At 43.6% G+C, this 23,859-nt stretch overlaps 1 protein-coding gene across 5 annotated transcripts; it reads left to right on the top strand.

Moving 5' to 3' along the window:
• The first annotated feature begins 5,736 nt into the window (after positions 1–5,736).
• SFPQ (splicing factor proline and glutamine rich) lies at positions 5,737–20,880 on the top strand. Of its 5 annotated transcripts, none has more exons than XR_005103050.1 (12): positions 5,737–6,503; positions 6,841–7,029; positions 7,124–7,425; positions 7,540–7,635; positions 9,019–9,215; positions 9,489–9,573; positions 9,871–9,988; positions 10,208–10,256; positions 10,336–10,457; positions 19,485–19,529; positions 19,803–19,877; positions 20,799–20,880. XR_005103050.1 is itself a non-coding variant. In XM_037379442.1 (11 exons), exons 1-10 carry the CDS (start codon positions 5,856–5,858, stop codon positions 19,503–19,505), a joined length of 1,827 nt encoding a protein of 608 aa, XP_037235339.1. In that variant the 5' UTR covers positions 5,737–5,855; the 3' UTR covers positions 19,506–19,529; positions 19,803–20,880. The 5 variants fall into 5 exon arrangements, 1 of the variants encoding a protein (XP_037235339.1); XR_005103049.1 differs by adding an exon at positions 13,115–16,314 and having other exon boundaries at positions 19,803–20,880; XR_005103048.1 differs by having other exon boundaries at positions 13,115–19,529; positions 20,799–20,875.
• The last annotated feature ends 2,979 nt before the right edge of the window (positions 20,881–23,859 follow it).

Below are 23,859 nucleotides of genomic sequence, written 5' to 3'. Positions count from 1 at the left end.
TTTTAGTAACAGAAGTTTTGTACCAGGCTCCTAGCAGATTCTTCTGTCAAGGCACAAGAGAGGAAATAGGAATTTTCTCTTTGCTTTTGTGTCTTTGCTTATTTTTTTTTTCATCAGCTCTTCTTGCTGAAAATCTGAACTCCCACCCTGTGTAAACTTCCTTCCTGTGACATAGCCCTGTGCTTCTTTGATCAGCCCTGGAAGAGTTAGTGTTGGCAACAAGCTGTCATCACTGAGCACCCAGAGAAAAATAGGGTGAGATTAGTAAGACCTCAATGAGCCATTGTTCCAGACAGCTTGCAGGCTCTGCGAGGCTTTGTGATACCATGATGTTTAGAGAGTATTATTTGCCATAATAAGACACCAAAGCTAATTAAAAAAAAAAAAAAGTCAGCTGAGACTTTTGCAAAATCTGAGCTCAAGTTCACAAATTTTGCCTGGGATAGGTCAGATTTATAATCCTCTGTGGAGTCTATTCAACTGTCTGATGCTACAGCAGTATTAATTTTATCTTTGTCTTCTGAGAGTTACTGAAAAATGACATGAATAATCTATGGAGTTGTTTGGCCATTTCTGTTGTTTGGAGACCTGCTCTTGGTTCTTTATTGTAAGTTATGCAGGAGCACCCACTGACAAACTCTGGTTGCTGCTTTCTAACATGATCCTGAATTTCATGCTGTAAGTACATCACTTGTTCCAAATTCAGAATAAAACTGTTTATTTCAATATTTCTGCCATTTTCATGTTATGAAAGAAAGGTTTTCTAGTTTTCTTATGGTTATCTCCTGTATGTTTCCAATGTCTCCCCTTTTGAGTGAGTTTATGCTTTGGAAATAACAGTGGATTAAAAAAAAATACACAGAGAAGACATTGCTGGTCTTTAAATTTTTAGGAAAGTCATGGCAGTCTGATGAAATACAGCATTGTGAATCTACTCACTGTTTCTGCCCCGCTTACATTCTTTGCATAGCCAAACATTAACCAGAACTGCAGCTCAGAGCTGCTGGTATTTTTGCAGAGCTGATGTATCTGTTTTCTGTTGAGCTCTTGTCTCGTCTGTAAGAATGAAGAACAGGATTCTCTTTAACAGCTACCTTCCATTCTTGTCACATATTTATTGTCAGTGACAAAATTTTAAATTCTTTTCATAGAAGGAATGGAAGCTGTTAACTTTAGGGCAGTAGGAAAAAATTTAGTTATGCATATCTTGTTTCTCTCCACAGCTCAAGGAAATATGTAGATTCATGGCTTTGTTGTACAACTGTGCTAAGTGCTTCTGCAAGCCAGTAAGCATCCTTAACTCCAATTGACTTCATTGGAAACGGAGGGCTCTTGGAGCCTCTTGGAAGACAGACTTGGCATGCTCAAGTGTGCCTTCAGCAGATACACACACTGTGTACAAGCATCATTCTGCCCACTGGCAGAACACAGCTTCTGCTGAGAGAGGAGAAGACAGGTGGCCAGGGGAGGGGAAAAAACAGTTATTCCCATGCTCAAGACACCAGATTCCTCTTCTCGCCTTTCTGTGGGTTGTGTGATCTTGGACAAGTGACAGAACTTTCCAGCCTCAGAGGTCTCTATTTTTAAGCCAGGTTATGAAGTTAAATATGTTAAAGGTAGTGAGGTGGTCAGATACAGTGGCAGTGGGAACTGCATGAGTATGAATGATTACTTGCACTTCTTAGATTATAACAGCGGCATATAACACTTCTCAGGTCATATAAAATAGCAGTGTAAAACATTTCCTTCTTTGGTGCAATGATTCCATGGACTTCTTTTTTCAGGCCCAGTGCTTGTCTTACCTGTCCAGTATCACCAACCACGCCCTCCCTCATGACGACTAGAGCACAAAGCAGTGTCAGAAAAACCACTGAGGAGTAGAGCAGTGTTCTTGGATCTGTGAAGTAGTGCAGAGTATTTGTAAACAGGCTAGAGATTCCACCTGTGGCCTTCCACACCAGCTGCATTGCCCATCACGGGAAGCGTAGAGAGAGGAGGAAAAGGGAAAGGGAAAAGAGGGGACATGACCGTGGAAGTTTGCACTTCCTCACCAGTCTGCTGAATGCTTCTTTCACAGAAAGAAGTCTCTTTTGTGACTTTGATGCTAGTTTGGATTTTGGCAGAGGACTCAAAACTACTGCTACTTAAGACATTTCAAGACCTTAATTTAGTTCAGAGAAATTATAAATGAACTTTAACCCTTCCATGTTGAAAGAATGGTCTCCAGCAGAACTGTGAATGTGTGGTTGTCAGTAGTGTTCAGATAGCAGACCCTCCTTGCACATCCAATATTATCTTTTTTGTAGACTCTTGAGCCTGATTTGGATCTCTTTTGTTCCACGAGGAATCAAGATTATATCCACTGAAATCAATGATGTTACTGTGCAAAGACAATCAACCCCTCCTTTCCTTCTTTCAGTCTCTATAAATTTGCTTGACGTTCACTGTAATCTCTCATATGACCCTGCAATTACTTTCACTCATCTGGGTTAAAAAATGCCCTATGGGCATATTTTTCATGGTATACAAGAAAAACCTCTTGGACAGCAGGCTTAATCCATGCTCAAGGAGGGAGTGAAAACAATGCAGGAGGGAGAGAACTCTCATCGTCAAGTGACACAGGAAAGTTGCTGAGAACTGGTGTGGCTGGGTAGCCGTTACAACAGCTACTAGCCACTCCTTCCGTCCTGCCTCTCAGCTTTATGTACCACATGTTGCTGCAGGCATTTTACTTCCTGCTTTATTCTATAAAAGGTGAAACTATCGTTCATGAGACTGTGTTGAGCCCTGGAATAATGAAACCATTCTGCAGAAACCCCTGCTGTTCCAGACAGGTTTATCCAAGCGCTGCACCACAGACTTGACTAGCAGAAACTGCAGCAGGGTGAGGACGCTACCTTGCACCTTCTGGGTGCCTCACTGCTCTGATCTCCATCCACTCCTCTTGTGCTTCCTGATTTTTAAAATTCCTGAGCATATCTAGTTCTGTGACATACCTGAATTTGTGCCAACAGCCATTAAACTGTTCCCTTGTTGGTCAAAAACGCCCAGGGAATCCCCAGAAAATGGGACACATTTCCTCACAACATTTAATTGCTTCTTTAGTGGTGGTACATGTTACTGTGATTCATGCAGTTTTATTGTTTGTACGTAGGACACTTACCAGAACCTCATGGGGTAATTATTCTTAATTAGGAGGTTGGACACATGCTGCTCTTTCCTCCTGCAATCTGCAATTAATAATATAGAGATAATGCAGATTTCTTCTTGTCAGTCTTTTGTTTATGTTTGTAGGAGGAGGGAACAGTTTGGGGAAAAAATTATCTAAATCAACCACCTGCTGAGATCCATGCCTTTCTTACCTGAAGATTACCCTGTGCTAGATGGCAGCTGAAACATTCATAACTGCAGACACCTCACTGTCAGCCTAATTCCTCTTTCATATATTCCTCTAAGGCCTGCTACGGGTCTTTTTCTCCTCAGTCATGGACCACTTCTTACCATGGCTTAATTAACTTTTGTAAATCAGTTGTACAGTATGAAAAAAATCTTTAGAAATAGTAACATTGGTGTTATAAGTATTAACATTTTGAGTGAGGGAAGGGTCTCAAGTTCTCCCTCCTTTTTTGCTTCTCCCAGCAGCCCTTATTAAACTAAACTAATGTATGTATGCATGAAACATCCAAATAACTAGTTTAATATGAAGCATGGAGAAATACTACAGAACCACTTCAAATGTTACCGCAGTAGTCATAAAATGAGTTTCCAGTCTCAGACACAATGTTTATTTAGAGTGGAACATACTGGGGAGAAAATCTCAAGCTTTCTTCTGCGTGTTTGTTTTTGTATGAAAACAGCAAGCTGCCTAGTGCGAATATTTACAAAATAGGTGATTGTTACCAGAGGTCATTTTTCTTTCAAGTCCTTTTAGCGACATCAATGTTTCTTTGATTTCAAACCCAGGGTAAATATCCATACTGCAGTTACAAAACATGTAATCATATCCTAGCCTCTACCAGATATGTGGAAATGTAAAGCGACTTCGCAGACTTAGGGGCATTGTGCAGTTTTTTGCAGAACTGGGGAAGAATTATACTCTTTTCTTTCTTTCAAAGGATGCTAAAGATTAATAGCTCCCTAAAATACAGTTCACTTATACTTAGGACACAACAAAGGCAAAACCAACCCTTTAATACTAATTTTTTTTTCTTTTTTTATCTTTCTGAACAGATGTAACCAGGCATGACAACGAGCGAATGCCAGTGTTGGTGTGCGGCAAGAGCCAGTCCCGAATTTCTTCTTCCAGCTCCTTAACCTCTGAGACACCTCGTGGTGGAAACATTTACTGCTCGCGGAGAGGGGCTGGCATCTCGGAGAATCCATTTTAAAACAATTTGGGGTTTCCATTCTGCTGCACTTGGAATTGGTCAAATTGTGCAGTGGGTACAATAGCTAATTGGAGGACAAGATTGATCTATAGCAGATTTTTATTTAAAAAATGTGAACCCACAGGGAAATTAATTTTGCTAAGAATGAAGTCAGCCTTTGGCTGCCCAGGACTTCACAAATACTGAGATTGATTGATTTTATCACAACAATACAACAGTTACAGTTTCTGTGCAGGTAGAGCAAAAGGGCCTTTGCTTGGGTTTCATGTGGGGTTTGGTTCTCCAGACCCAAACCACAATGTGAAACATCAGCGGGAGCTGGGGTGCGTGATGAATTGCAACCCTGGTGAAGTGCACGTACAAAAACGTCACATTGTTCGAATGTTAGCATGCCTCCAGTGCAACGCCACTGAAACCAGTGACATTAAATAGACAGAAAGTACTTTTGGCCTGTTTTCTTTGTTAGGACGTGGAATATGGTGGCCATAACCACTATGAATTTTTACAGCTGCTTTATTTTTCTACTGCAAGTTTGCTCTTTTACATTTTGGGGGAAATGACATCCACTTCCTTTTCAGCCAAGGAGACAGCGCTCAGGGCTGTATCCTGCATTTCCAGGGAGTTTGTGAATTGTGGATTGCTGTTCTTGGTTGGGAATTCAGTTTCGGCGCTTCCCTGTCCGGCTTTTCAAACGAAATGGAGTGAAAGTGACCTCCCACATCAGAGCTGGGTTTCCACCACCAGCTTTGAATGAATAAATAGGATTTTTTTATATCAAATTTGATTGCAAAGTAGAAGTGAAGGCTGCCGACTCTGCTAAAAGCAGCCAACTATATTTATCTAAAAATGTATTTATTTGAAAATTTTCCAGCAGAGAGCCACTGGCGGCCCCGTGCCCTCTGCGGGACAGGGGATTAACCGGAGCTCGCTGCCGTGCCGTACCGGCCCGTGCCGTGCTGTGCTGTGCTGTGCCAACGGGGCCGGGCCGGGCCGGGTGCCGCGGCCTGCGCAACGCGTGGCTGCTCCGGCCCGCCTGCCGGCCCGGCGGGCTCCCGTCCGACTGACTGCCCAGGCAGCCAATCGCAAGCCGCCATCCCGTCGTGTTTTCGCCTCCCGCCGATCAAACTGTCCAATCAGCACACCGGAGGTTAACGGATCATCCCGTGCCAACGTCGGCGGTCAAATGAGCCAATGGGCAGAGGGCAGGTTCTTTGCCAATGAGATCAAAGAGTTAGCAGAACAGGGACATGCTGTTGGTGGCTGCGCCTGTCGGTCGTCGCTGCTGAGGCCGGTGGTTGGCTAGCGGGGAGGAGGGGGTGGTTTCCGGGGGCGGGGAAACTATATTAGGGGCGGACAAAGGCGGCGGCGAGGCCGTTCAGCTCGCCGCCATTTTGAGCAGCGGGCTCTGAGGAGCAGCAGTCGCCGCTGGAGCACCTCTCCTTCTCCCTCTCTCCCTCCGTCACCACCATGTCGCGGGATCGGTTCCGTAGCCGTGGCGGCGGTGGAGGCGGCTTCCACCGGCGTGGCGGCGGCGGTGGCCGCGGCGGCCCCAACCACGATTTCCGCTCTCCGCCGCCCGGCATGGGCATGGGCCAGAACCGCGGCCCCATGGGGGGCGGCCCGCAGGGCCCGGGCGGCCCGCCGGGCGGGGGCCCGAAGCCCGAGCCTCCGAAGCCGCCCGCGTCGACCTCCGCTCCTCCTTCTTCGTCGTCCTCAGCCGCCGCCACCACGGCGGGGCCCGCTGGCAGCCAGGCGGGCCCGGGAGCGCCTCCGCCGTCCGCGCTGCCCGCGGGGCAGCCGCCGCAGCAGCAGACCCCGGTGTCGGCGCCCTCGTCGGCTCCCTCCGGCCCGGGGGGGCAGCCGCAGCCCAAGCCGAGCCCCAGCCCCACCCCGGCCGGCGGCCCTAAGAAAGGACAAGGACAGTCGCCCGGCGGCGGGCCTAAGGGGCCGGGCGGCCCCCAGCAGGGGCCCGGCGGGCCGCACAAGGGCGGGCCGGGGCACCGCGGCGGGCCGGGCGGTGAGCCGCGCGGCCGCGGGCAGCAGCACCAGGGACAGCAGAGCCTCTCCTCGCAGCAGGGCTCGGCCGGCGGCGGCGGCGAGAAGCTCTCGGACGAGGTGAGTCATGGCCCCCTCCCCCTCCCCGAGCCACAAGATGGCGGCGGCTGCGGCTGGGCCCGGTGGCTGAGCGCGCCCCGGCCGCCATCTTGAGGGGAGGAGCGGCGGGCGCGGGGAGGCTGCGCCGAGGGGGGCGGTGGCGGCGGTGGCGAGGGCAGCCGGGGCTGCGGGGCACCTACACGGCGAGTGCGTGTTCCGTAGGTGCCTGGGCAGCGCCGAGTGCAGCCCGGGGAGTCTGGTCTGGCCTGGCAGCGTGGGTTTGTATGCTCCTCTGGCGGGAGGAGGCCGCGGCGGGGCGGCACGCAGTGATGGCTCGAACTGGTATGCTTCTTTGTAGGGATTTAAAGCAAACCTCTCTCTGCTGAGGCGACCCGGGGAGAAGACCTATACGCAGCGTTGCCGATTATTCGTTGGTAATTTGCCCGCTGATATAACAGACGAAGATTTTAAAAGACTGTTCGCCAAATACGGGGAGCCAGGAGAGGTTTTTATCAATAAGGGGAAAGGCTTTGGATTCATTAAATTGGTAGGCTTTTGTACTGTACGTCCGTCTGTTTAATTCTCACCAAACGGTAATTTGCAGCTTGGTTTTTTAAAACTGGGTCTTAACCTTTCCTCAGGAATCTAGAGCTCTTGCAGAAATTGCGAAGGCAGAACTGGATGATACCCCCATGAGGGGTCGACAGCTTCGTGTTCGGTTTGCTACACATGCTGCTGCTCTTTCAGTGCGTAATCTTTCGCCCTATGTGTCCAACGAGTTGCTGGAGGAAGCTTTTTCCCAGTTTGGTCCAGTAGAAAGAGCTGTTGTGATTGTAGATGATCGAGGTAGATCAACAGGAAAAGGCATTGTTGAATTTGCATCAAAGCCAGCTGCAAGAAAAGCATTTGAACGGTGTACTGAAGGAGTGTTTTTGTTGACAACGTAAGTATTTTGCAGTTCAGGGTTTTTAGTTTTAAGCTGAATAAAATCGTCAGCTTCTAGTTTTTCAGAATGGAGATTCTTAGGGAAAAGTAAAATGAGGTTTTTTTTGTTCAGCACTCCTAGGCCAGTTATTGTGGAACCGTTGGAGCAACTGGATGATGAAGATGGTCTTCCAGAAAAGCTCGCTCAGAAGAATCCGATGTATCAAAAGTAGGCACTATCTTCTGGTATAAAGAGTATTTATTTAGATGATGTATGTCGTGTGGAATTATCCCAGACTCTGAAGGAGATGGAGTAATATTTCAGAAACAACCTTGGAGATTTGAGTAGTATTTTCAGATCTTGATTTTTTTGTAGTAGTTTGTTTTTAGGTAATATACTGATTTTTTAGATTATATTCACTAAACATTACACAAGCGGTTTTCTACATTGTATCACAAAGAAACAGTAAAGCCTAAATAGCAGCCCAGTAACAGATGGTTTTTGGTGTATGTAGAAACTTCTGAAAATCAGACTTAAGCTGTTTGCTCATCCTGTTGTTGAAAGCTGTCATCTTGCCTAAAGCATATATCATGTTGATGATTCCGTTGGAAACCTACACACTGATGTTTATGGTACTAAATGAGAAATTAAGTAAAATCTTGACTCGTTTCATGATTAATAAAAACTAGTTGCCTGTGGGTTTGCCTTAGGAGGCTGACCACTGGGCATAAAACAGCAGATAAGAGAGTGTAGGAGTCTTAATAAATAGCAGGTTTAGGTTAGGACCTGTATTTAAAATCTGTTTGTTACAGAAATGTTGTATTTTCCCAGGTCACAAAAGGGAGTGCAGGGGGGAGATCCAGGCTGTCTTGTTTGTATGAGGAAGTGTTCAGAATTGCTTGCTCTGACCAAAACCTGTAAACAATTTAATAGAGGTAGTGTCTATGAAAACAGTGTAGGTTAGTATAGTGTTCCTAAAGTGTTAAAACTTGTTACATTGTTAATGTATGGAAAGCTTTAGAATTTTCCTAGTGTTGTTCTATTAATTAGTGAATCTGAGACTCCATTTTTTTCCTGTGACAAACTGTTGGCTCTCAGGCATTTTGAAAACTATTTAAGTTAAAGTGAAGATTATTACTTGCCTTTGACAGATAGTGCTTTGGGTAAGTCAGCACTGAAAAAAATCCATCTCTTCATATGCTGTTGTTTCGAGCAGCTGTACCTACTTGGTCAAAGGCCTGTCTTGTTTGAGGATTTTGCCACTGGCAGTTGCCAGCAGTGGATTTTCTAATGAAGACTTAAGAACAAGATAAACTTGCAGTAAAACTGTAAGTGGGAAGATTTACTTGGATGTGATAGTCCAGGAGTCTCCATATCTGCTGCAGTAGTCATAGAATTTATTCATATTAAATGCTGCTGGTTTAAGTGTGTGAAATGCTGTATTGCTGTCAGCATTCTGTCACAGCAAGTTTTCTGTCACATAATTGTGAGGTAGTATTTTTCAGGGCTCCTGTGATGTTCCCTGGTAATTCTGTTCTTATGCTTGTGGTCTTTTAGTGACCTTCAGTTTTCAGGTTTACCCAGTTTGAATGGGCATTTTCCTTTCTGCAGGGAAAGGGAGACTCCTCCCCGTTTTGCTCAGCCTGGCAGTTTTGAATTTGAATATTCCCAGAGGTGGAAATCTTTAGATGAAATGGAAAAACAGCAGAGAGAGCAAGTAGCAAAAAACATGAAAGATGCCAAGGACAAACTTGAAAGTGAGATGGAAGATGCTTATCACGAGCATCAGGCAAACCTCTTGCGGCAAGGTAGTTGGCTCTGAATTCTGTGTCATCTTTTTGCTTTAAATGCTGGCTTAAATGTATGGCTGTTAATTAATAAATTCATGCTTCCTATTGCTAACTTGAGAATTTAAGGCTTAAAAAAGAGCAACTGATAGTTTTTCCATTTTTGAATGAACTATTCTTAAGAATAGTGATACGGAAGGCAGCTGGTGCAGATGAGGTTGATCTAGTTAAAATCTTGAGTTTAAATCTGACATGAGTTTGTGAAATAGCTGCTGACAAGCTTCATTTCTGTAGACCTTATGAGGCGTCAGGAAGAATTGAGACGTATGGAAGAACTCCATAATCAAGAAATGCAGAAACGCAAGGAAATTCAGCTGAGGTTGGTTTGGCTTTCATGGGATTTTTTTTCAGTGTTTATTTGTTTTTGGTTTTTTTTAAATGACTTATGTGAAAGTTTTTATTTTTCAAGAAACACCATTGCCGCTTCAGTTTGCGTATGAGAAATTGAACTGCAGTGTAAGTTTTTCCTTGAGTATTTGAGCATCATACAGTATCTTTTTTTGCCTAAGTGTAATCATTCCGTGCGTTCTAAATTGCTCATGCTGGTGATATTGATGAGCTAAGTATTGAACGTGTTACACTTCTGGGGTTTAATGGTCTGCTTTGGAATGATCAGGCAGGAGGAGGAGCGTCGCAGGCGGGAAGAGGAAATGATGATACGTCAGCGGGAGATGGAAGAACAAATGAGGAGACAGAGGGAAGAGAATTATAGTAGAATGGGTTACATGGATCCAGTAAGTGAAATCATGTTGTTTCTTGGGTACCTTACAGTGTTGAGGATTTTTTTTGGATGTGTTTTCAAGATTGATGCATTTTGCTTCCTTTAGGTTAGATAATGCAATGTCTTTGCGTAGGTGAAATGGTTGTAGTTGGCTGTACATGTGCTTTATCTCCTGAAAAGTACAGATTTCAGTAGTTGATGATCCATGTTAAAAGCTGTTTCTTCTATGCAGAGGGAGAGAGACATGAGAATGGGTGGTGCCACCACAATGAACATGGGAGGTAAAGAATTTTTAAATAATTACTTTATGTGGTTAACTTAGAAATTGTCAGAATATGATTATATATTTCTCTTTCATAGATCCTTATGCTTCTGCAGCCCAGAAATTTCCACCTCTCGGAGGTGGTGGCGGCATAGGTTATGAAGCTAATCCAGGAGTTGGCCAAGCAGCCATGAGTGGTTCTATGATGGGAAGTGACATGGTAATGTATCCTGTGGTGGCTTTAGTTTAGCACAAGGGAAATGTGGCTGGGGATTGAATTCTCTACCAGTGTTCGGATGGTTGTGTAAATTTCACTGTTAACTGCTGACTTTCTTGTCAGGTATTTAACATGAATGAAGACTAGTGTGGCAGTATGTAGTATTAGATTAGTTCTTAACCATTATGGTAGCTTACACAGTCGGAAGTTGTTTGTAAGTGAATTCAAATGTGCTGTTAAGCATATTTGCAATTAACTCTGATTTTATTGGACTTTGGAAATTCTGCGTCACTGTTAGGCTTGGAAGGATTTTTTTGTAAATTCCAGAGAATCTGCCAAATTTCATAATTAAAATACATAATGTAGTAGACTTTCAGCAATTTGACGTTCTGTATTTGTGGACAAGGGATATTTTTTTGTTCTCCTTTGCAGTGTGCAACATTGCATTTATTTTGGCCCTTCCAAGCCTAGTTAGGACTGATGCATGTTGGTATGGGTATGCTGTTAATTCAGAAATCTGCGCTCATGTCTATTTAAGCAGCAGATTAACTTTTAAGTAATCAATGGTAAACAGCATATCACTTACTCTGTATGCTGATGTTTGCTATAGAAGAGCAGAAATGCTGGTTTTTAGCTTTAGGCATGTTCCAGTGATCCTTGACTGTAGCCATTTTGTGGTTCCTATCTCAGAGGAATGATAGCCTGTTCTTGTTTTCCCGTGTTGGGCATGACTATGTAGGTAGAGTTTGCTAAAGCTACGGCATATCTCATGTTCTGAGGTATGTTTCCAAACTGTACTATTTTTGGCACACTATATGTGTGAAATGGGCTTTGAGCCTGCTTGGTGTTACCACACTGAAGCCATACGGGTGTAGATTAAAGAAATGTTCAATGGGTAGGATGGAAATCTATGTTGGCTTAGGTGGCGGTATTGGTGTGCTTTCACCCTCCTGAAAGGGTGTACACTCTGTAGCACAAGCTGAACTAAATGATTTTTGGGTGGGTTTAGGCCTCTGGCTTAACGTGGTGAGCTACCATAGTAGCTTGTCAGGTATCTTCCGTTTTTTTTGGGGAACCATATCTTCGGAATGGTAACTTTGCAGAGCATCATTGATTTCAGTAGACAGTGCCGTTGGCCTTAATGTATCTATATAATCTACTGATACTTAAGCATTTCCTAAGTTTCCCGTGAACAGTTAAGCAGTCTGTGGTGAATGCTGTGTACATTTTTCTCCTGAAAATCATGGTACAGGTGCATGCTGAACTTGTATAATACTTGAAAACGTGCTATGGTCAAAAGGTGTGACAGTAAGATGGTTTAACTGCCTTGAGTTTCTTAGGATGGGGATCTCTGCCACACAATGCTGTCACAGTTCCTGGGCTGATAATCTTTCGAACAGAATTGGAGATAAGCTTAAGTTGCCATGAATTAGGCAGAAAGAACCTAGGTAATTTCTGAAATTCCTTTCTTGGAAGGATTGATACTGACTTTCAGAAGTCAAGAACTTGAAGTGTGAATTTTCAGTTCCAGATACTTTCAGTAACAACCAACCTACCATTGTTCAGTTACTCGGTAGTGGAAAACTTGCTTGAAATGAAAGTATAAAACTATCTTTGACTTTATAATTTGCCAGTTCTATAGACTGAATGCTGATCACACCTACTGATACAGTAACTGAATGAAGTACATGCAACTAGAGGTACTAGTAAAAGACATACCTGAAGTCTCTGCTTTATTGCAGGGTAATTTAGCTTTTACATCTTGGTGTGAAACCACTCAATGCTGTGAAGTTGTGAATTTTCCAAGAGCTTGTGGTGAAGGTGGGGTGGGGAGGGAGGTACTGACTGGATGCACACAACCCTTTGTGCATAGTTCTAACTCTAAACACCAAATAAATTGTAGTTCTTCGAACACGTTTTGCATATTATACAGCAGCAGTTCCGGAGTACATGGGATTTTAACAAATGCAAGTCTTCTGATCGAGCAGTTGCGTTGGTTAGGTAAATCACTGGTCATTAGCTTTTTTCACTTTTTTTTTTTCTTCTTGCAATCCAGTAGTGCTCACAATCAGTTTTGGTTACTGCCTAAGGCCTCTGCAGTTTAGTCAGCAGACCGTAGTCTTAACCCCATCTTGAAAAGCACATGGTCTCTATTGCAGCACATGCCATTAACTGGTGAGTAGGCATTCTGTTTACAATGACATTTTATGAATGTCAGCTCCTACTTCAGTGAACTGAAGATACGTTCTCTGGCTAGGCTTATTTGGAAATGACAGTGATGTAATCTGAGCTTTTACTGCACTAAAGGTGAGAAGTTTGCAAGCTATTTGCATTAACTTGGTTGAAAATCGCTAGAGCTCTTTTGGAAAAGTTGTTAATTCACATCTGCACTAATGCTTACATTTCTAGCACTGCAGGGAGGATCTGTTCTTTGTAACAGATGTATGAGAATGCATCAAGTGGGAACATACCTCAAGGCATGTATTACAATAAACTAATTTTTAAATTACCCTTTTTTCCTTTCTATGTTCCCGGTACCTGTGGATCGGCTCAATGGTGATTGTATCGACGAACCTTGACTACGGAACCTTCTAAAAATATATACTTAACACACATGGACATCAACTACATATAATGAACTGTTAATTCTGTTCCAATAGCGTCCTGAACGCTTTGGGCAGGGAGGTGCGGGGCCTGTGGGTGGCCAGGGTCCTAGAGGAATGGGGCCTGGAACACCAACAGGATATGGTAGAGGGAGAGAAGAATATGAAGGCCCAAACAAAAAGCCCCGATTTTAGATGTGACCTGTAGTTTCATTCCAGTTTGTTTTTGTCTGTCTTGTTTAGACACCAACTTTTTAATTCTTGCATTTTAGTAAGAAAGCTACATTTTTATGGATGTTAGAAACTTACTGACCTAATATTTGTAAGTGGTCTGTTTGGGCGAGTACAATTTAATTATGTAATGCAGTGTTTCAAAACAAATTTAGCTGTTTTTTTGATGTATAACGTCCCTAACTTGATGGCAGTGTACCTTGTGCCACTGAATTCCCAAAGTGTACCAACTTTTTTTTACTGTGCTTCAAATAAATAGAAAACTAAATGTAGTAACTCTTCTTGCCATCCGTGGTTAAACATGAGGCTAAATACCACACCTTCCGCAGTAAACCAAGAGCCTTGAGTGGAGGTCAAACTTAGACCAGGGTGTGGAACTGTAGTGAAGAGTGAAATCTCTTCCCGTAATGCCTCTAGCTTAAGATTGGGTTAAATAGTAGCCTAACTTTCCAGCAGGTGCAGATTTTTTTTGAGCATTAATTGTGCTGCAGTGAGGAAGCAAACGGAAATCTTGCAAGTGCTGCAAGATACATTAATTAAAGCTACACTGCAAGCAGTGCAGTATGTAATGAATTTCGTAATTTAGCTACGGATAACGGGTGGTGGGATGGTAGCACTTAACCACCTTGGCAGTTACTGCTTGGAATCTTTTAAAGACTTTAAGCAGAAGACTAGCAATGGTTATTTTAAAAGAAATTCATAGAATGACTTGTATTGGCTGACTTCTAACTAAAGGATTGTTAATGTGATATTTATATGCTCTTAAGCTGTCTGAGATTACAGGATCTGGCCTTGCTCCGTATTGTATACTTGCCTGAAATTGCTTGGCAAAAAGACCAGAAGTGTACTTGAGTGATTACGGTTAACTTGCTTATGTCCTCATGCTAACTGAGTGGACTAATTTGCATAGTTCAGAATACAATCATTTGTATTATGGGGACTGCAGGAACTATTCTGAAATCATGTAGCTGGTGGGCAAATCCTAAAAACCTGTATGTAAAATACAGAAATTAGCTTGCTTGCATGATGGTTATCGCTCTTTTATTATTGATGTTTGGAGATAATGCATCAAAAGTAGTATCTGAATCTGGAGTTTAATAGCTAATACTACACAGTACAAATAAACTCCCTTTAAGGTTCTTTTGTAGAAGATTGATGAATTCGTTAGCTTGCTGTTCATATTTTATTAAGCCCCAGAAGAATTTCAAAGCATTCTGGACTCATTGATAAGGTGGTTGCTTTGCTTATTATTACATTGTATCAGGTAAGCTGGGAACCTGACTTCCCAGTGTAAAATACCTTGGTGTTAATGCAGGATACATCAACCTGCTTGGCACAAAGTAGGTAAACTTAGTTTGGCTGTACCTTCACACGATTCCCCAACTACTGGGTATTCTGTGAGTAGCTTTAATCTTCCAAAGATCTTTCTATTCCTTGTGCTACGCATTGGCTAATTCTAAATTCTGTGCTAAATTTTCTCTGTGGTTAAAACTTCAGTGTCAGATTGCAGTGTTTTTCAGAGTGCAGATGATCCCTCTTGAAGTACTCACTGTAAGTGCTGTTACTCCTTAAATGAAAAAATAGCATGTTGTGAAATGTTGATACCAGGTAACACTGACTTGGAATATTAAGCGCACTAAATAGCGACTCAGCTTGTTTGGTGAACGCTTCTTATTTTCCCAGAAAAGTTTGAGGGTTGAGAACATGCTACAAGAATGAATTCAGGAAATTCAGAATTGGCAGTTCCTAAACTGCAGACCAAGTATTTGGGAGTACTTGTATTGGATACTTTAGTTTAAAAATCAGCAGTACCGATGCAATTTGCTTTATTGAAGTAGTATTAAATAATGCCTGTGTTTTCCTGAAGAGGGTGTTCATGGGACACCCGCAAAAGGTGAAGGTGTCTGAGATGGGGAATTCTGAACGTAAACATTAAATTAATTTTTTCAGTTTATTTTTCAGATTACATGTCATTCTTTATTAAAGAGATGCTGGTGCATATCCTAAAGTATGTTCTTTTGTAGTTCTGTAACTTGGAAGAGTGAAGGATGCTGATGTCCTTGTACCTTACAGAGGTTGTCTTTTGGTACCCCTGTTTTGTACGTAAGCTATCATTGCTAGGTATTAAAAATAGCTGAGTTGCAAAACCATGACTAGTAAGTATATTGAAAGATTTGGCAGTTTTCAAAACATCTGAAAGTTTGGTTAAATGTGGCTTTGTTGTAGCTGCATAAGCAGAGTTTCTAAAACAAGTTCTGCTTTGAGTTGCATGTATTAAACAGGCATACAATTAACTAGCCAACTTCTTTTCAAGACCTTTTAAAGGTGGTGTCTTAAAAGCTGGCAAACATGTCAACTTTAAAATGTGATAAAGTTGCTAACGTGGGAGGCGAGAAAGTTATGTTCCTTTGATCTGTTCCTATGAGGTTTTGGACTTTTTTCATAAAATCAGATTTATATGATTGAATCTTTAAAACCATTTGGAAAAAGTGCTTCTGTTGGGCAGACCTGTTTTTGGATGGTCTGGATCACATAACACATTTTTGTACTGGACTTAGAGGACATTGGCTGTTGCAATTTAGCTTGCTTTATCGAAATTGAGCCCATTTTGACACTGAGATCTCTAAAAACTGCAGCATGTAGAAACTGGTATCGCTATACATATATCTTCACACTTTCTCAGAAACGAATACAGAATAATCTTATCTTCTGGTGTAGACACATTACACTAATCATTTATACAGCTGATGAGAAACTGAAACTGCTTTTGAGATTTTGTGGCATTTTTGTGGTAGAAAAATTCTTGGCTTCTCCTTGGCAACCATTTACTGTGGCAGCAAGTTTTTGCTGGAGTTTGAGACTGCAATTTACACTTAAAACTAGTGGCCTGCTACATAACTGCACTTAGCCAGCATTTCTGCAGTTCATAACTGTGAGGAACGTAGTACCACAAATGGCAATGGACATTAGGACCCGGATGTAGTATTCCTGCTTGCTCCAAGATTCTCATTGCCGACTGCATACAGGTAGGTAACAAGCAATATAATATAACTTGGTGACTTTCTATGTAATCTTATACTGTGGGTATTCTGACATCACACTTCTGACTGTGGAATTACAGTGCAGCACTCCTCATACCTGTATGTTAAGCTTGCATCAAAGCTGCGTGGTTTTCGGTTTTAAGCTTTGTCTTGTTCAGAGTTAATAAGCAACTTACTGTGATTCTTAGATAAGTATTTTCAGACCCGATTCCTTTGTACATACGACTCGGCTTGTGTGGATTTTTCTTAGTTCCGATGTAATGAAGATATTCTTAGATGAGCTCTGTGGGGAAGAGGGAGCGTGATCTTAACCTCACTTAACTAGTCACCTAGGTGCTGTCAGTGCCTAGAAAAGGACTGTTTAAACTTCCTGTAGTGACAAAACGGCCCATCTGCAGCGCATCCCTTCGTAGAGTCTTGGCTCAGCAGGAAATGCGTTAGTAACCACTGCTCTAGCCTTGTGTGCACTATGCGATAGTCACTTTAAACTTGCTAATGCAGTCAGCTTTGAGGCGGATTTGGAATATTTTTGAGGACATACAAATGAGTGCTTGAATGAATATCCTCGTGAGTAGTTTCATAGAGCTTACTGGACATTTCAGTTGTCTTTATTTTAATCTTTGATTGACAAGCATAATATACATTCCTCTGCCTTTAATTGACAGTGATGAGATTCTGTATTTCTGCCTCGTAGAGTCATCCTGGTAGCGTAATGCTCAATTTCATTTTTCATCAGTCTTGGGGCTGTAATTCTAAACTCTTCATTACTAGAAGTACTGAATGTAGTGTTTCAGGATTAACATGCTTACGCTTCCAGACACCCAGACATGCTGATCTCCAGCTCTTTTGCATTAGCTCTTGAACCTGAATTTCAAGGTCCCTTGTTTCAGTACATGATCTAGCTCTTTGTCTGATGCTCAGTTTATTTCAGAGGTGTTGTAATGTGTTTTCCCGCTTGTTCTGCAAAGTTCTGCTTTGCATACTTGTTTCTGGTATTATTGTCACATTTGAACCTTCTGCGTTATCTTCCAGGCAAGACTTTTGCTGGTGAACAGGGGATCTGGACAGCCTTGCCCTCTGCTGTAGCTATCTTTTCATGTTCCATTGAAAGCTTGAAGTAGCAGCTGCACCTTAAGATCATAACAGGTCTTTGGTTACACCGCAGCGAGTGTAGCCGAATTCTAGCTAGTCAAGCAGTGACACCACCTGTCACAAAGTCAGTTTGGCTTTTTGTGATGGCTTACTCTTACCTGTGGCTAGAATTCAGTTGCAAAAATGATGGCAGTATGCGTACTGTCATGTAGCAAAACTGAATTATTAATCTTTAAACCAGTGCTCAGATCGGACCAGTTTTTCCAGTGTGCTCTGGATACTTGACTTGACCTGCAGGAATGTCGTGGAGGGGTTATTGGCACATCTGCCTTGTTCTACGTACTTGAACTAGCAGGTTTTTGACGCTATTGGAGCAAGCAATATGTGACTGAACCATGGGTCTCATACCAGCTCTGACTGTCTGCAGTAATGAAACTTGGTGTGGTAGCTAACTTAAAAGCAAATAGTCATGTCTGCTCTAAATCAGTCTGTAACGAGTGGGTACAAGAAATGACATTACAGTGCTCGCATTGTGTTTCATCTTGGTTTTATCTGTGTGTGAAATACACTTTTTCTCAAAAGTTTACCTGAAGCTCAGAAGTGTGGTGTCAGAATACATATGCGTACCTGCTAGGCCCTCAGATCCAGATACTGGTGCTGTCAGGAGAGAGCACAGCATAGTGTGTATGGGGGCTTTACTGTAACATTAAGCATACAAAGTGTTGATTTGCTTGCAGTTTTCCCCATAGCTAAACACTGAGGCCTGTGAGTAGTTTTAGGACTCGAGCAGTAATGGGGTTGCATGTCTCTGTTAATCATTGCCAGCTGCAGTGACACGATCAGGAAGGCCAGCGTTTTGTTCCATTATGTTCAATGAGGCTAAGCATGTTGGCAAGGATGCATAAAAAGTATGCTGCTCTGGGTAATTACTTGGCTTCTTCCATTACTAGCAAGTTTGGAATCTGCTAATTAGCTTCAGATTTTTTTTTTTCTCTCCATACAAGCTAGTGGGGCTGTTAAATAGCTGCTTACTGGAAAAGGAAAAAAAAGGGAGGATTGGCCTTCTCCCACCTCTGTCATTGCTGCTAGATAATGATTGACACGTTAGGACTTGGCTGTGCAATCCCGCAGTGGTCTGTGAATACCCCATCTCTATAAATGTTGCTTCTGAACACCAGTACTGAAGAGCTAACTGGGGAGGGTTGGGAGGAGTGTGGCTATAAGTGAATCTGGAGTGTTAAAAGGATGCACAAAGATATAGTATCCCTTATGCATGGTGTTTGTTGCTATGGCATAGAAAACAAAACGTGCATACTACACTTCTGCTCCTGAGGGCCATGATAAAACCCAGGTGGTGGGTTTGAGACTAAACTTGAACTTCTCCCTGCCTGGTCAGATCACATTGTGACCATGATGTGATTTGCCTCCCAACTTGAGGTGTGCCCAGAGCCTGGTACTACATCCCTAGCTGCTGACCATTGCAGTTTGCCCTCAACTTAGCTACAGTAGAGGGGTGGGTCTTCAGAAGGGAAGAATCTGTTGCCGAGAGTAAAGGCAGTAGACTGATATTGCTAACCTCTAGTGTCTTCCTTTGGCTTTTGAAGCACTTGTAGGGCTATTACTGAACCTGAGGGCTGCTAGGAGTCCAGGGCCATTGCACTCCTTCATGAAGGGGAGGAAAGAGGGCATTACTACAGGAGACAAGCTAGGGTAAAAGAGTTGGAAGTAGCTTGACAAAATTGTTAATGCCTTCACATAAGGGATAGTATACCTCTGGCTGCAATCAAACTTCATTGTACTCAGACTGGTGATTTTACGGTTTGTGCTCAGACAAGGTGCAGTTCTTCAGTCAACTACCTGCATATTCCTTCATGTCGTTACAAGTGTTTAGGCTAGCCTATTTCTGCCCCTTATTCTTCCACTTAATATTTTGGAATAATTTGTAAATTCCCCCCCTCATAACTAATCAGTCCATGTATCTTAAAACCTTATTTTTAAGTTAGTTTTGAAATGGTCAGAATTTTCTGTGTATTACTATAATAACTTCAGTTGTTATCCTTTAGGTGAAGATGAAAGCTGAGTGAAACCGGAGTGCTCATCCATGGGAAGTAAGCATAACTTCTTGTTCTGAGCGGGTGAAATAATAAAGGCTTCTGGACGCTTGATGTTCGGTCACTGAATATCGAGAAATCGGTACAAGGGAATACGTTAAATGCATAGGGTAGAACTTGGTACCTGCTGTCAAGCTGTGGGGTTGAGCACCCGGACTCCCATCTGGGCTTGATATCTTGACAGCAGTGGTTAAAAATACCTTTCTAGACATGGGTTTGTACAGAAGATTTCAAAATCACTGTGGGTGTAACTTCTGAATGTTTTCCTAGTTCAGGAGCCGAGCATGAGCACATCCAGCATGATGCCCAGTGATATGTGGAGGGACCAAGATAACAAGTGAACAAGTAAGTAAGCAGTGTCCTTACACTACCCTGGGAGCTCGGTAGCCCATCACCCTGTGATCTATTATGTAGTTCCTGCCTGAAACTAGCCCTTGATTAATCTCAGTTTTATATAAAACTCTTCTGACTTTCTTTTGTAGAGCGAAGATATAACCATTGTTTGAGGCTTTTCAGCCCTGCAGCATGAAATACAAACTCTGTCCTCTGAATCCTATAGGTGGTCAAACAAGAAATAACCGTTTCTCCTTTCAGGCTCCAGTGAATGGAGTGGGTGATTGTCAGCAAGGAAAAAGGGGCACAATAGAGTAACTGCTTCTCAAATGTTAATCCAACTAAAAGATGTTAAAAAGCTACTTTCCTGAAGTATTGCAGTGAACGGTGAATGTTCACAATAACTTGGAATACAAATTAGCACATACAGAGCATAAGCAGATAGCGATTTAGGGAAATGAATTCCAGCTCTGCAAGTTAAGTTTATGATGTTTTCCCTCTTAATTTACCAATAAAACTACAAGGGGGAACTTCAGATATTAAAATCTTGTGTGAGAAGCAACATGCAAAGTGCCTAAACTCACTCATGGGTAAGTAACAGCTTAGATATGCCACAACTGAACCTGTAGGATGTGAAGCCAGTGCGATTCAATTGGTGAGTTCCTATTGAATCGTGTGTGATTTGTCACTGCTGCTCTTGTTTCTAGGGTAGTAAAACACAAAGCTGTTTCAGATCTTTGAAATTTATGAAGCAGACAAAAATGTGAATGCTGCTCATTTAATCTCAAGGTTGACATGAGAACTTGGGATCCTAGAGAGCATTTGACAGGCGCATGGCCTGTTCTGACGCACTGATTCCTGTTTCACGTCATTATGTGTGATCTCTGTGGGCATTTTTAATGGTCTTGCTAACTCTGTGCTTTGCACTTGCAGAAGAAGATGAAGTCCGAATGCAGTGAAGAGGAGCCAGGAACATAAAATTTAAAAAAAATAAAATACTTGTTTTTTTCTATAAGTGATAGCTGTTTTATTCCAGAGGGTATTCAGTGAGTGAGCAGTCTGTTCAGCAGCATGCGATAGGGATGAATTTGAGAAACTGCCACAGAATGGGGCTGTGGAAGGGGTTGCGGAATGTGGTCAGAGCACTGGAGCAAGAAGGGGTTGGGTCATTGGGTCCTGACAAGCACAGAAAAGAGAAACACTTGCGACCAATAACAAATGACAAATGCATAATACAAGGTTTTTTTCTGCTGGGATTGTGCCAGGGAATTCCTCTTGTAGTTCAAATGCTGCAGTTTTTCAGGCTAGCTGGATTCCTGACCAGTGTGCAGCCACAGGTGCTTTTGCTAAAAGACTTAAGTCTTTTTTTTTTTTTTAAAGTAAGTTCTGCTTGTACTTGAGGCACTTCAGTATTTCTGGAATTTTCACCCGTTCTTTTCCCCCATCTCAAGTCCTGTGCAACTGCTGTATTTTTAGATCATAGAATTCTGAATGCTTACATGTGCTTCCTTGGTTTGTGATAGTTTTCTTGGTGATGGCTGTGGTAATTGAGCCTGAGATCCCAAAGTCTGAGTTCTTTGGAAGCCAGAAAAGTGCTGGTTTTAGCTCTTGAAGCACAATTCCTGTGGTTCATATTGCTTCATTTGAATCTTTACACGGCTGTGTTGTGCACATACCTAGTTCATGCTGTCAATTATTAAATATAATCCTTTGTCTGACTATCAAGTAGTTTAACATGTTGAAATACACCAGCAGTAGGCTTTATTCATACAGCTGCATTGTAACAAGGTCTTCCCCCCACAGTGGCCTGAAGTCATGAACGTTTGGCTGGGAACTGCCTTGCCAGACCAGAAAGATCAAAATAAACTGGGTTTAATGTGGGAAAGCCGTATGAAATACTTGAGACATGTGGGTCTCCAGTGGTGCAGCATTAGTGCCTGGCTGGAACACCACACCTGGGCTTGAAATCGCAGCCAGGAATATGTTGTGCTTTGTCTTAAATGCTGTTTGTTTACTTCCCTGGCAGAAAGTTTCATTAACAGTAATGTTGGTCAGAACTGCTGTAGCTGTGTTTCTGGTGTTGACTCTTGTAATTATATAGCAGTAAGCGTAGGGGAGAGGGAAGGGACCCCAGCAGCAGCGGGGGTGCTTCGCAGCTGCCAAGCAGGCTTAGAGTAGAGAAGGTTGGTGCTGGATTAAAAGCTTCTGACTGCTGCTTTTCACTTCTTCATGCAATCAAGCGATTGGGTACAGGATAAGCCAAAGTATTTCACTCTTTGATTTGACTTCTTTATGGTATTGTCTAGATTCTGAAAAGGCTTCAGCGAGAAGGTGTTTTGTGGTTCATCAATAGCTGCACTGCAAGGAGCTGGGTTTTTAGTGTCTTTGTCTCCACAGCTACTGCAGGCTTACATAGCCCTTTTTTTTTTTTTTCTCAAATTCTGTTATTTTCCAGTAGCTTGTCCTAATTTCTTTTCCACTGTTGCAGCATTGAATGCTGGAAGCACATTCAGGCCACAAGTTTCACATAGGAAGCAGCCAATGTGCTGAATTGCGCCTCCTACAACTCCCTGTATAGCGTTCCATATGGAGAATGGGATGTGTTTTGGAAAACTGTTTTTGTTTGGCCATGCTCATCACCTGGAAGATGACTACTAGCGAGAGGTTTTCCTCTGGTGGTGGGTGATGTCTCCTGGCTGGTGAAGCTGATCACCTGGTTCTACCAAATGTTTTATTACTCTCAGTAGCTCCTGTAACTAAAAAAATACCAGGTGGAGGGTAGGTGCATGGTACCATGTGGACGGTGTTGGTCTCCCGGCCAGACAAGAGCGTTTATCTGCCAACGTGTCTTGCTGTGAGGGGCTCTGAGCCGAGGTGCTGTGCTGGGGCTTGGGCATGGTGTGGGTGGCATGACCCCTGCCCTGTCGGCAGTGCTGGGGCAGCCCTGGGAAATGCAAACACGGTGAAATGGTTTTGCAGTGTTTGCACAAAACCAACCTCTGTCCGGGCCCTGAGCGCGCTCCGCTCTGCAGCGGGGATGAAACCCTGCTACCAGAGACGGGAGCTTGGAGGAAGGTGGCTGCTGCGGGCAGGTGTCTCCCTGACTTGCTTAAACACCAAGCCTGCTTGTGGGGAGCACTGAAGCCATGGGTGGGAGGGTGCTGAGCTGCTGCAATCCTTTGCTCAGGGTTTGGTTGGGATTTTCCTTCCCCCTGCACCGCGCTGCTTTCTAAAAGAAGAGCTGGAGCATCCCTGGCCTGTTGCTGTTTATCACTCCCTGGCATTCAAGCCGGAGCAGGGAGAAGCCACAAATGATCCTGAGCAGCTCCTCGGCTGCCCTCACTGCGGCTGTCCCAGCAGAGCCGGGGAGCGATGGCTGCCAGGAGTAAAAATAGCAGCCCTGCAAGGCCAGGCAGCCCTCCGAGGCGGCTGCCCTGGGTCAGCGCTGCTGCGTGCTGCCGCTGCTTCCTGGTGCCTGGGAAACCGTTCCTGCTCTTCATGATTTATTGGTATTAAAAAAAATATTTCCACTTGAATTACAGTAATGTCAGTGTCCCTGTGGCTCCCTTAGCCCCTGGCTCGTGCCAATCTAGGGCTGTCTTCCCTGAGAGCCTGGGCACACGCTGCATGGCGAGCAGTGCTGGCAGTGACGCAGGCCTGGGCTGCGCGGGGAGGGCAGCAGCTGCGGCCTTCTGCCTGGCAGCAATGCCCGGCCCGCCTGCCTGGCTACCCCGGCTCAGCTGCGTGGCTAACCAGTCTGCCACCTGGCTACCCAGCCTGCTGTGTGGCTAACCAGTCTGCCACCTGGCTACCCAGCCTGCTGTGTGGCTAACCAATCTGCCACCTGGCTACCCAGCCTGCTGCGTGGCTAACCAGTCTGCCACCTGGCTACCCAGCCTGCTGCGTGGCTAACCAATCTACTGCCTGGCTAACAGCCCGGCTGCCCTGCTATGCTGCCTGGCTACCCAGCCTGCTGTGTGGCTAACCAGTCTGC

Source organism: Falco rusticolus, chromosome 3 (assembly GCF_015220075.1).
Source record: "Falco rusticolus isolate bFalRus1 chromosome 3, bFalRus1.pri, whole genome shotgun sequence".
Classification (NCBI taxonomy): Eukaryota; Metazoa; Chordata; class Aves; order Falconiformes; family Falconidae; genus Falco; species Falco rusticolus.
Note: the sequence above shows the minus strand (reverse complement) of the source record. Positions and strands in the feature narration are given on the sequence as shown.